Genomic DNA, 13,505 nt, shown 5'->3' with positions numbered 1-13,505 from the left:
AGAAACTTTTTTTTTTTTGGGGGTCAAAAACAATATTGCCACTTTTCTAAATGACACAATCATGTCATATTCTAAATATTCACGAGTAAAAATTTATTTATCACATAAGTTAATAAATAAATATTAATACAAAGTAATTATTCTAAACTAATTTCACGTAAATATTAAGATTTGATTAAAATATATATTATTTAAGAAAAAAATAGGATAACTTATGAAAGTATATATTTATCCTTTTTTTTTCTTAAATAATATATGTAGGGGCTAGGGCTCAAAATAATGTATTGGGCCTTGGGCCTTGTCCGAGGACACTAACAAGTCCGAGGAGGAGAAGATGACTTAAATGATCCACATTATAAGTCTCACCAGTGGGGGAAGGTCCGAGGAGGAACTCTACCTCGGACACGACAAACGCAGACTAAGAGTGTACTCTAGTAATTGGAATGCGCCCCATGAACATGTGAGAGGGAAGAAAACTCAAAATATCTAAAGAAAAGCTGTTACCACCACATTAAATGCATTGCAGCTACTTTTCTGACTGCATTAATGTGGAGAGGACTCCTGAACAGTGCTACCTTGGCTGTCACAACTCACAGAGGGCTGAAAAGGGTGTCTGATGGGATGGATACTCAAGTGGGGATCTAGATGATCAACAAGTGTAAGGTCCAGATGATCAGAAATGAGCTATATAATATGGAAGAGCCCCCATGAGGAGGGGGCAAAAAAAAAGAAAAAAAAAAGAGAGAATATTGTAGCATACTAAACTATCTTAATATTGTGATCAGTATACGATAAATTTTGGCCTCCTTGGACTAACATCCAGTGGCACTGATGTCTTTTACTTGTGCTTGTCTCTTAACTCCATACTAGTTGTTGCCTAACTCATTAAGATCTAGTTTTTTGACCCATACTCTACAAAATTCATTGTATTGGACGTATTAGACTAGGGTTCCATACATTTGGATTTGGACTCCAAATCTTGCCCCTACAATAAATATTTTAATCATATCTAAATATTTGCATAAAATTAATTTAGAATAATTACTTTGTATTAGTTCAGTACAAATGGGAATCGGGCAAAGTCAAAAAATAATTAAATTATTAAAAAAAAAGGTACAACAAAGCAACAAGGAAATCGTGTGGGCTGATTATTTGATGTGATAAGTTCTATTTAAAAGTGATGCGATGCCTAATCAATAGGTTCATAGAAGCAGTTGTAAACCGGTGGAAAAAAGAATAAAGAATAAAAGTTGAAAAAGAATATAAGAAAATGCTAAAGATATTATATGTTTTATTATATAAGACTAACAAATTGATGTGATAATAAACGTGATTGGTGAGCTTCAACCACATTATAAATGAATATTTAACTTACCAATTGTAATTGGTGACATATAAGTTTATAAGCTATAAAAGTTGAAGTAGGCTTAGCACTACTTAAAAAGATAAGATGTAAATGTGTTTATTAACAATGCCTTAAATGCTTTCTATTAGCCAATACAGGGGGCTTAAAAAAAAAAGGGTGAAACGGCCTTAATTAAAAAATTAATATAAATAAATCAATATTATATTAACTAATAGAGGGGGGCCTTCAACGATTTTCTAAGTTGTCTATATAGTTGAACCGACCTTGGATGGTAGGCTAATTTGAGAATTTTGTACTGTTTTGTTATGTCTATCACTTCATTGTTTCTATTCTTATAACCACATTATACCACAAGGAAGGTGTTGATATTTGTCTGAATTTGAGAGATCTTTGAAATATCATATATTATATTATATAATAAAAGTTGGGTATAAAAGTCATGTTAAGTGTGACAAATTTCAATCATAATATACCACTTTTATTGTCAATAATTCTTCTTCTCTTATAACCTAACTAACTTTTGAACTAATATTATTTTTATAGTAATTTCACCTTTTATATTAGAGTTTAACTAAAACTCTACTTGAAACTAGAGTACTATGTTTATGTCAATGGAAAACCTCATGAGAATATAATTTTCACATTTTCTTATGTTTGGTAGTATCAAAAAAATGGGTATGGTTTTTAGAGATTATTTTTCTCTAAAATTTTCCAGAAAACAATTTTATTTCACACTAAGCTAAATAAGGAAAGTCAAGAAATAGTTTTCCAACTCATTTTTAGAATCGCTACCAAACATAGTATAATGAGATATATTTTATAATAATTAAAAAAAAAACATTTTGAAAAATGACTCATTTTTCAAAATACGTTAACGCCAAAACAAACAAATCAAGTTTAATTAAAACTATACCCTCTTTTATACTTACCACTCTAAACTACACTTTAACCGCTAGACTATACCACATTTTACATTTATCCCCTTAAACCATGAGAGTGCACACTCCCCCCTAAACTATCACCCGTGTAATACGTTGAACATCATCCCATAGATAGTAGTTTAGGAAAGTAGGTGTGTATTTTCTTAGTTTATGAGAGTAAATGGAAAAAAGGTATAGTTTAAGGGGTTAAAAGTGTGCATTCTTATAATTTAGGTAGTTCAGTGTAAAAGAGAGTATAAACTAGAGGGTAAGTATGTATTCTCGTAGTTTAGGGAGAATATATGTAAAATGAGGTATAGTTTAAGGGGTTGTGTGAGTTCCTTTTTTTGGGAAAGTACCTAAGTCCATTGATGACAAGGGATCTCGGGCCTCCAAGGATGGATGGTTGGACTGGGTAAGGTTCTCCACAGCCTATTGGGGTCGTTATATGAACTGGTTTGTGCGCAAGTCACATAAAACTCCTCAAGGCAAAAAATGTGATTCCTCCTAAGCAATAAAATACCATTATAAGTGTTTTAATGTCATAAAATGACCCTTTACTTTTACGAAATAAGTAAAATAATTATTTATAATATTCACAATGAGAAGGAGATTGAAATAAAATATATAAAATTTATCTTTTATTGTGTGAATATTTAAAAGAGTTCTTTCACTTGGTTCCTTGGGCATGATGTAGTGGTACCCCGATCGTGGCGTTGTGGTTCCTAAGGGTACTAGGCCTGTAATCCATGGAACCCAGAATACTGATTCTTTGAACTATAAGATCTTTCTTTTTCCACGCTTATTATGTAATGGAGTTTTGCCCTTTCCCTTTATCTCTATAGGTCCTACGTAAGAACGCACTATACAATACACATATCTTCAAATAATTGTTAGTTTTCTTAGATTAAGATATACATTTTAATACATATACATATATGTAAATAAATTTCATGAGAATGATTCAGCTAAGAGGATCCTAGTCCTAATTCTCATAGACTTAGTGCTTTTGCACAAGACTTGTGGGATTTGGAACTCAAGTTTAAGTAGGTTTGCTTGGGCATTGCCTTCCAAGATAGTTAGGTAAGGAGGATTTTGTGGGAGAGAGTGATATCTGATATATGCATGTTCTAGCATATGTTTCTTTGGAGGCTAAGTGATATTTTGAATGATCTCAAGGATATGAGATGAATTCCTCCACCTTAGCTCTCTTATTTTGTTAAATTTTCTCTCCCTTGCTGGGCTATTAAAGCTCTAAGAGTCATCCTTTTGAACCTTTGAACTCTCCCTTCTTCCCTTCATCTAAATCCCCATCCCACCCCCCCCCCCCTTGGCTATGTCTTAGTGTTCCTTTTTTAGTAGACATAGTCTGATGCCTCGGGCAAGGTCGTCTCTGGTCTGTTAGGTAAAATCATGTCCTCTAGAACTTCAAAAAATGCACTGGGCAGAAGTTTAGCTTATATAGGCAATTATAACTCAAAATGGGCATTTGACTTTAATTATAAATGAAAGATTCATTCTTGGAAAGTCAAAGGAGTGGGTGGGCTGCTCAATAGAATGGATGACATTTTTAGTTGAAAATGACAATTGAGAAGAAATTGTGGGGAGGTGTCATGCATATGGGGGAACTGAGTTTTACATAGATTCATGCATTCCAAGCAAATATATGAACCAAGGGAAACCTTCGAGATCCTCCTTTCACTAGAAATCATTCCCTTACCAACCAAACCACTTTTCCCTTACCATCCACTCAGGATCCCACAGACTTGGACCATGGGTTACAAAGATAATACCTAGTTTTGCTGGATTTTTAATGGCTTTTTGCTGGAAATCTAAACATACATCTTGGTTTTACCATGTGTTAGCCAAGGTCCTCTTCTCAAGGCTTCAAAAGGACACATCAAGGTCCTAGGGCCTTGATGTTCTTCTTGCTACATATCCTCTAGCCTGACCGAGTTTAGGTCCTCTTCTTTTCTTTTCTTTTTTATTATTATTATTATTTCTTTTTTTTTCCTTCTTTTTCAGACTTTGGGCCTTCATGGTCCTTCCTAACTTCATGAATTGGGCCTTCTTTTGTTAAGGCCCATGATATTTCCTTACTTTTCATGGAATGGACTTTCTTGTGAAATTTTGGTCATCAACAGGGGTTCAAGTGTAATTTCTCCATTTTTTTTAAATAACATATAACATAACCAATTCTCAAGTATAATATTACCTAATGAGTATTATACATGAACTATAAAGATTAATTTTCACGAAATATTTTCATATGAACATATAATGTATATTTTCATATGAACTTTGTTAATGCCCATTTTGGCAAAATGGCCCAATGGCAGAAGAAGCCCAACAATATGAAAAAAGGGTGAGGAAATAAAATAGCAAAATAAAAACTAGCGAGTCCAAATGGTAGGAATAATGGTCCACGAGCCCACAAAATAACAAAGTGGCTTCAAAGAAAGCAAACGGGCCAAGGAAGCCCAAAAGAATGAAGTAGCAAGCTCATGAGAATCATGAGAAGTAGAAAGAAAGCAAATAAAATGGGCCGAAGGAGTCCAAAGAAAGGAATTGGTAAATGGGATTGATTTGAAGGCCAATAAACCCAAAGGAAAAGGAGGTGGCAATTGGGCTAGGGGACCCCAAAGAATTTACGAAGAGCCCATGAGAATGTAAAAAAAAAGGAAAGACCAAAATGGGCCGAAAATGCCCCAATGAATAAAATGGGCCAAGGATGCCCAAGGAATAAGATGGGCCGAGGAAGCCTAAGATGTTGCGTAAACTGGTCTAGCAAGAGTGTTAGGCAGTAAAAAAAAAAGGACTAAAGGGAGGAGTAACCCAAGGAATTGGGATGGCAAGTACTTCAGCCCAAAGGCCCAGAAGAAGTCCAGCAAAAAAAGGTGAATGATATCATGACAAAAACAACGCAATGGCATGACAGGAGCACCAGCCAACTCACGAACAAGGGATGAAAGGAAACATGGGCCAGATTAAAGAAGAAGAAACTCACACCTAAGAAATGTCTAGCCCAAGGAAGGAATAAGACACAAAGAATGAAGACCCAATGACTCATCCACGCCACAAGAGTTAAACAAGTAGCAGAACATGTAGGAGTGTGATAGGAGTGAAAAGCATGCACCAGTAGGCTACCCACTTCTATCCCTCTCAATAGCCCACTCTTTAGCTAGTTAAGAATTTGAGATTAAGCCACTTAGGTCCATTCTCCAAAGTAAGTAATTTCCATGGCAAAATTCCCCTATGAGATTACCCACATTAGAGATTGATCAGGGACTAATGCTATTTTCTTGTTATTAGCTCACTCCTGTCATAATTACATTACCGTATTTTCCTTTCATGAAATTATTTAAGCATTATCATCATCAGTAGTGCGTGCTTTAGTTAAAACATTTTAGTTATCTTGTTGTATTATGTTTCTTCCACTATAACCTTTTTATTTTTTATTTTACAGTATCTCCTGCCATGGGCACGTGACTCCACCAAGATTCCTACTAGGGGTTCTAATTTGCGCACAAGCTGACCTAAGGTGAGTTTCAATTAAGCCTATCCTAACTCTCCTACCCCAGAATCATTGGGTCGAAGTACGGCCAGAGGAATCTAGCCCAGTACATAAAAAGACCCACCACAAACTTATAATGTATTTGCGCATCATGCGACACATCCATTTATTATGCCTAAAAGATGATTTTCTAGATAAAGTATTAAGGCTGTGTTTGTTTTGGGTGAAAATCACTTCCGGAAATGCTTTTCCGGAAATGCGAGTGTTTGGTTAGTTCAAAAAATAGAATTTTCCGGAAATTGATTTCCGTTGACTGAAAAAAAAAGGCTTTGACGACGGAAATGAATTTCCGTCCCTATTTTCACTTCAAATGAATTCCAGAAAAAGGGAGAGAGAGAGAGAGAGAGAGAGAGAGAGAGAGAGGAAGGCGAGCTCCAGTCCAGTCTGACGTTTGCCGGCAAACCCAGTCGAGCTCCAGTCCGCGCCGTCGATTCGCTAAGCGTCGATCGCGATCTCGCCGCGTCGATCACGATCGTGTCGTGCTTCGCGAGATCGCGATCTCGCCGCGTCAATCGCGATCGACGCAGTGCTTCGCGAGATCGCAATCGCGCCGTCGATCGCGATCGACGGCGCGATCGTTGGACTGAATTTGTCGTCATTGATGATTTTTTTCTGGGTTGTGGCTTATGTTTTTCTGGATTTGTGTTTTCCTTCTTCTTTTCCAAACACCAGAAAATATTTTCCGGAAAATTTTTTGAAATGCAACCAAACACATGGAAACATTTTCCTTTTCCGGAAATTAGCATTTCAGGAAAATATGTATTTTCCAGAAAACGTTTTACAGCAACCAAACACAGCCTAAATAACGTTCGATTCACATGAAATTTGAAATGTTTGTTAACAACATAAAGAATATATAATTTAACTGTGAGATTTTAAAATTTTTAATTTATTTATTTGATAATGTAATATTACTTAAAATTACACTATAACTTAATTATGGCCTAATATTTTTTAGGAAATGTTTTTCATCCATAATAATAATAATAATAATAATGAGCAAAAGAGTCCCAAGACTTATAAAAATGCCTCTTAGTAGCAGAATCCCACAATAACCATTAGTTGACGGTTTTTTTTATTTATTTATTTTGTTTATTTTTTATTTTTTATTTTTATGGGGACATTTTCTACGTTGATTATGCCCCAAGCGTTCTAGACTTCTAGCTCCGGGAGCTTCATAGTGTAATGAGGTGTTCAAAGGTCACAATTCAAACACAACTCGATCTTCACTCTGAATATTCCATCACATCACTTTTTATACAAACAAAATCATATTGTTTGTTAAATATTCCGAGCACATAGCACAAGAAAATTCAAGTGACTGACTACAACGTTTAAAAAATTCCATTAAAAGAACCGAAAAAAATTAACTGCATTGTAAATCTTTCAAAAATCCCCTTCGCTCCACTCCACCTGTGTGTGCGCGTGCAAGTTTGTGAACAATTTTTTTGCGGCGTGAATACCCCACCGTTAAATTTTTCAGTGAAAATTCAAGAATGGCCGGCTTATATATTTAACAGCTAAATTGGGAGTATAGCTTTGAAGGCAGTGGGTTAATTTACACAAAGAATAAAGCCAGCACTAGCAATTGGATCCAAAGTAGCAGTATATAATAACAATATATAACAAAAGAATAAAACGGGAAATTGACAAAAGACACTAATCTCCTGATCTCTCAGACAATTACACACATTTCTATGCTTTCTAAAAAAATAGAAGAGCTATAGCTAGCATCTCATTAAAAGGAAGTAATATAAGTTTTATACCTGAAAGATGAGTAAATTGAACTCCCCTTGGCATAATTGCATCAATGTCACCGTCCTCCCAGACAAGGGAAAGAACATCATCAAAGTAATCACCCATCACGCTAAGAACAAATAAACAAATTTCCCTATCACTGACGTGCTTCCTTTGGAGTGACATAACTTCTGCTTTCAGTGACATTGGAGTTGGCAAAGACATCTGGTGCAATTTCCCAGCTCCCACTCCTTCTTCCCCAACTTGAGTGGCGAGCATCAGCTCGAATGGTGGGGGCTCGATGATCCGAACCCAAAACAGAATCAGCATCTGAGGTATTATGGGGAGGTCCATTGCTACCTCTGCTGCGTATGTCCTCATCAATTTCATCAATATTACGACGCTGAGAGATCTTCAATAGGTCTTCACCAATCTCTAGATCATCTTCTACCTTCGGACGTGGATCAGCACCTAAATCATCTGCTGATACTCCTTCCCGAGGGGCAGGCGAAGGGGGAGGCCTTTGTACCTCTTCTTGAACAAAAGCCCGGAAGTTGTTCCTTGAGGGCTTCACCTTTGTGCAAAATACCTCAAGAAAATTATCCAAACAACCCCGGTCATAAACATTGATCCTATTGTCAGCTCTGTACCGGAAATTTTCATAGGTTGTCTGAAAAAAGACAAGTTGTATTAATCTAGCTGATAAGGAAAGAAATTTACATGGTAAACAATGCTGGCGATCTTTCATTTTCAGGGAAATAATAATGATCAAAAAGCTAAAACGCTGTAAAACCCAATGCAGCTTTTCCTGTATCATGGTCTACAACAAAGAAGCATGAATACATACATGAACATTATACTACACAACACAGTGACATGGTTATCCTTGAAAAACTAGGAAATGACATGGCAGACATGGAAACTAATATATATATATATATATATAAAACCAAAGTAAGAATTAATGATAGGATCTTTTGACAAAACTTAAAACATTTCAAAGGATGAGGACCATTATGAAACATTAGGCAAAGGTTAAGAACTAAATGTGTAATTAAACCCTTAAAAAAAACAAATAAATTGCTACAGTCAAAAGAATGAAGACAGAAATTTCAGGGACCATTAGCTAACGTTGTTTTTTAGATCTTTGTTCGATTGGTCTTGTGTAAGGCTTTACCTATAATAATTCCATTTTTTTTTTTTTATATAAGTAACAAAAATAATTCCTTTTTCTTTTTTTTTTAATATATATAAGTAACAAAAATCTAACTCATAATTTGAATTTATAGATTTGCTACACTTTTGTGCCAAGAACCTTGTAGCTCCAACTAGTTGGCACCTCTTGGTGTTTCCCACGGAGAAATCCAAAGTTTAAATTCCCCTCTTCCCCTGTTGTAACTATCTAATTATCAAAAGATTTGCTACACTTTTGTCATTATACCTCCTACTTAGTAATTAAGGCTTCGAGTGCATCATCATGTAAATGAAGTAGTCTTTTCCCCCGATAATATATTATTACTTATCATCAAAAAAGGAAAAAAAAAAAAAAGAGGACCACTACCCATTCACATAAAATACTAAAAAAGAGAGTAAAAATTATTAAGGAACAAAGACTGAAGAGTGAGAGTGCCAATAAGCTTTGAGCGATGCCAATCTGAATAGACAGAGTGCTGGACAGACGATCTAAAAGCCAATCTACATGGCTCGAGTTCAGAACTGTCAATTGGGGAGGGAGGGAGTGGGGAAAGAGAGATTTGGGACTGGAGATTGAAAAAAGAGCTTGATCAATGGTCAATCTAAATTGCAATTTGAGAGAGTTTGATGTTTTCCTTCTTCTTTTTTTCCAATTTTTTTGGTCATTGTGTCACATAACCCATCCTATTAAGCCAACTCAATATTAGGAACCTCTCCCACAAGCACCAATTCAGACTTGTCAAAGCTTATTTTCAATCCCAACACCGTCTCAAACTAGAGAAGCACCAAGCAAACAATCAAAAGTTGATCAAGATCAGGATCACAAAGAATCAGAGTTTCGTTAGCAAAGAGAAAATGAGACATAATAAAAGTGTCACGTAACCCATCCTATTAAGCCAATCCAGAATCAGACCACATGGCAGTGGCTATCCCATTGATACTAAACCAATCCTAATATAAAACTAGAATGGACAGCAAAACATCAAGCTAGGAGCACAAATATACAAAAAGAGAAGTCAGTAAAAAATAAAGCTAGAACCACAAATTTACAAAAAGAGAACTGACCTGGTTTGTGCCTATAAGGTACAAATGGAAGCCAGTTAGTCCCCCAACAAACCACAGAGAGATGAAACAATAGGCCATTAGTATCACAGATGCAGGAGATTCTTTCATTGCTTTCCAAACTGTGCCCTGATCATCATCCATCAGAACCTTGATGTACAGAGCTGAAATGGCAAAGACGTAGATGCAAAGAAGAGTTGCTGAAGAAACAAACATAAAGAAGTAACGATAGTTGCGCTGCACATAGACAGAGGTAAGACATAATATTAATGGCAACACAAAAGGAACCCAGAAACAGTAACAGGGAAAGTACATATGTCATAACAATAGATTTTTATTTCCATGGTAAACAACATACCAATCCAATGCATTGGCCCACCCAAGGGCAATGGTGGTCAAAACGCTCCACACAATTGTTGCAAATGGAGCAATGGGAGCAACGAGGAGGTCGATATAACATGCAAGTATCACAATACTTCACCCTCACAGGATGGCCATTGACTGTTACTTCTTTTGTTCGAGGGAATTGAAGGCTTGGCGTTTGTCGTCCCCCCACAACATCAACCGACACTGAAGAGTCATAACGAAACTCTTCCTCTGGTGGATGTGAATTACGTGGAATTATACCCGGATCCCGGGCTGAAGTAAGAAAAAGAAGCACCAAGACCTATCAACATCAACTAAGGGATTAAAATAATGTCAAACCTAGGAGATCAAAATGAAGGAATTACTATAGGAACCCATCCAGAAGATATTTCATAACCAACAATAATAATAAAATGAAAAACATTTCAGGGGGTGAGGCCATCACTATAACTCTTCAAGCTGTAAATTCAATTGGAACGTATCTATCTTATTATGAAAAACTTAAACTTGTATGCGTATCCTTCCCCCCCCTCCCCCCCCCCCCCCCCCCCCCCCCCCCACTTTTTTTCTCTCTTTGCCTATTTTCTTTTCTTTCTCCCCATAAATATGCAAGTAGAAGGTTAGAAACCAGTAAAATATGGTTTCAACTCAACTATTATGCTTACATTCCAAGATATAGGTGGGAACAACAGATTTTGCTATTTTTGCATTAAAATTTACAGGGAAAACACTTCGCAAGAAAAAAACTAAGGAGAGAAGGAACAGATATAAAAGCTTGAGAAACTTAAACACAATGGCTTATGAAAACCATGCATGATCATGTAATCAACCACATGATGCGTGTCTACTAAGGGTAGTGCCTCATACTTTGGGTTTGGGATTTAGATGTCAGAAACTGTCTCATAATCCTATTTTAACTTAGTTTGGGTCTTCTTGGTGTGGAAGTAAAGTTTATTTGTACCAAAGAAGCAGTTTGATAGTCCTTGTCAAAGGTTGAAAGTTAAGTTAAAAGAGTTTTTTTTGTTTGGGTGAGAACACCACTAGGTGTAGTGATGTTTTGGGTTAGTGAAAGTGTCAAGTACGTAAGAATTTGGTGTTTGTTTTAGGTGTCTTGGATTTGGATTAATTTGTGTTTGTGATAGGTTTTGAACTTTTGTAACTACAGTTTGAGAGTTTATTGAGCATGGTTGCAAGTCATACCATTGATACTTAAGGTTAGTTGGCATTGCTCATGAATGTAGGCATAGAGCTGGCCAAAACATGTAAACAATGTTTCCTTTTTAAAAAGAAAAAAAGTTAAATTTTGTTGAAAATAAAGAAAATCAATGCACCCCATCCACATGGGCAGTACACTAAGGCAGCTACAAAGCACATAAGAAAATAAACCCAATCATACATGGGGTGGCCATCCAATCATACATAGTACATAAGAAAATAAATTTCAAATCCAACAATGTGATCAACCTCTTCAAATATATGTCGGCTGCATTCTCTCCAAATGGTCCACATGATGCATAAAGCAACTGCTCCCCATAAATCAGCACTTTGGTGACTACCAAGGCTCCCTTTCCAACAAGCCAACAAATCCCACACCCTTTCATGAATATCCCAGTGAAATATGAACAAACAAAACACCACTGACCAAAGATGACATGCAAACTCACAAAGGAGCACATGATATACGAACTCCCCACTTTTCTTGTACATGCAACACAACTCTACAATACAAATATTTCATGTCCAAAGATTACCCATTGTGAAAATCTTACTCTGGCAGCTGTCCACATGAAAAAAGCTACTGTGTGAACCTTCACCCTCCAAATACTTTTCTAGGGAAAGAAATGTGGAAGGCCATTAGAAAGAGCCTAATAATGGGGTTTCACTGCAAAAATGATGCTCCTAGTAGGTCCAGCATATGCAGTCTTCTCCATCTCTTCTAGTTTGGAGTACAGAAAATTCAAAACGAATGCAATAGCACCATCTCCGAACCCATTGGAAGAAGAAAATCTCTCCCAGTCCCACCCGTTACAGTTGTCTCCATAGGCCCACACCTTAAGGTCCATTAGTCATCCTGGACACCCAACCACCCCATTCTATCCCATATTTAGTATCTACTCCTGTTCTCCATAGTGTCCATTTCTATGGTACAGTGCCAAAGCCACATCCCCATCAAAGCATGGTTAAATCATTCAAAGTTTCTAGTGCCCAGGCCCTCATATTGAAGTGGTTCGCAAACCATCTTCCAATTAACCAAATGAAACTTAAAACTCCTCTCCTAAACCACTCAAGAGAAATCCGTTGTTACAACAAATTTAATATGTTCTAACTTCTAAAGAGAAGTAACATATGCTAACCTAATAGACAAACATCTAGGGGAAGTCCTAACCCAAAAATAATGGGATTTGTCATGTAGTCTCAGTCAAAATATTAGAATGAAAATCTAAGACTTTAGGTGCTGGGTAATGACGACAAAAGGAAGGATAAATACCAAAGCATATGATCACATGATAATAAGTAGATATTGAGTGCCAAGTAAATAAGAGATTAAGAGGACTTACAAAGATAGTAAAGACAATTGCTACCACCAGAATTGCATATCCCACATTATTATTTAAAAACTCATGCCGAAGATGCCTTGCAACAAATACGCAAAAGATGACAATAGGGACAATAATCAGCAATAATGTAACAAGCAGTGATCTAGCATCTGGCCCAAATATCAACCTCCCACCAAGGATGAATTTCTGCAAAAAGAGGGATGATAAAAGAGTGAAATGCAAAATAGTCTGAAAGCATAATGCAACAGGATGTTGAGAGAGAGAGAGAGACTGAAAAGGAAATATCATCTCTGTTATCACAATTCAATTAAAACCAGTATCAATATGGTAGACAAGGTTTTTTTTTGTGATAAATAAGAAAAATTTATTAAGAAAGACTACATCATGAGCAAAGGACATGAAACCAAAAACGACATAGTAAAAAAGAAAGTAGTAATTCCATTGCCACTTAACCATTTACCATAGCATTCAAAGACACACGTGGTATAGGTCTTTCCCCCAACCCCCCTAAAAAGAAAAAACAAATTCTTGTGTAACCTCTTAGCCTAGCTATTGAAGATTAATCACATATATAATGGGAATGGCAAGATAGAAAAATTGCTAATAGTTAAACAAAACTGTTAAAAACAGTAACAAACCAAGCCAGGCTCAAGATGGATCATCAGACATCAAAATTAACCTCATGAAAAGAAGTGCTGCTTGTATGGGTTAGGATCACTTTGCCAGGA

The 13,505-nt window shown here is 36.2% G+C and overlaps 1 protein-coding gene across 1 annotated transcript; it reads right to left on the bottom strand.

Moving 5' to 3' along the window:
- Positions 1 to 7,417: 7,417 nt before the first annotated feature.
- Positions 7,418 to 13,065, bottom strand: LOC115963955 (protein S-acyltransferase 8-like). Its single transcript, XM_031083220.1, has 4 exons — positions 12,778 to 13,065; positions 10,212 to 10,520; positions 9,857 to 10,090; positions 7,418 to 8,267 (listed from the first exon to the last, which is right to left on the bottom strand). The coding sequence occupies exons 1-4, from the start codon at positions 13,063 to 13,065 to the stop codon at positions 7,755 to 7,757; spliced, it is 1,344 nt and encodes a 447-aa protein (XP_030939080.1). The 3' UTR covers positions 7,418 to 7,754.
- Positions 13,066 to 13,505: the final 440 nt, after the last annotated feature.

The sequence above is a fragment of the Quercus lobata genome, chromosome 2 (assembly GCF_001633185.2).
Source record: "Quercus lobata isolate SW786 chromosome 2, ValleyOak3.0 Primary Assembly, whole genome shotgun sequence".
In the NCBI taxonomy this organism is placed as follows: Eukaryota; Viridiplantae; Streptophyta; class Magnoliopsida; order Fagales; family Fagaceae; genus Quercus; species Quercus lobata.
The sequence above is the reverse complement of the archived record's forward strand: the minus strand, read 5'-3'. Positions and strand labels throughout refer to the sequence as shown.

Bases quoted from the DNA above. Each gene is read 5' to 3' on its own strand.
- LOC115963955 (XM_031083220.1), bottom strand. From the start codon at position 13,065: ATGATATTTCCTTTTCAGTCTCTCTCTCTCTCTCAACATCCTGTTGCA. The intron at 10,521-12,777 runs GTAAGTCCTCTT...TGATGTTGATAG, and splicing joins CAATTGTCTTTACTATCTTT to GTCTTGGTGCTTCTTTTTCT. The intron at 8,268-9,856 runs GTCAGTTCTCTT...GTCTTTTTTCAG, and splicing joins ACCTTATAGGCACAAACCAG to ACAACCTATGAAAATTTCCG.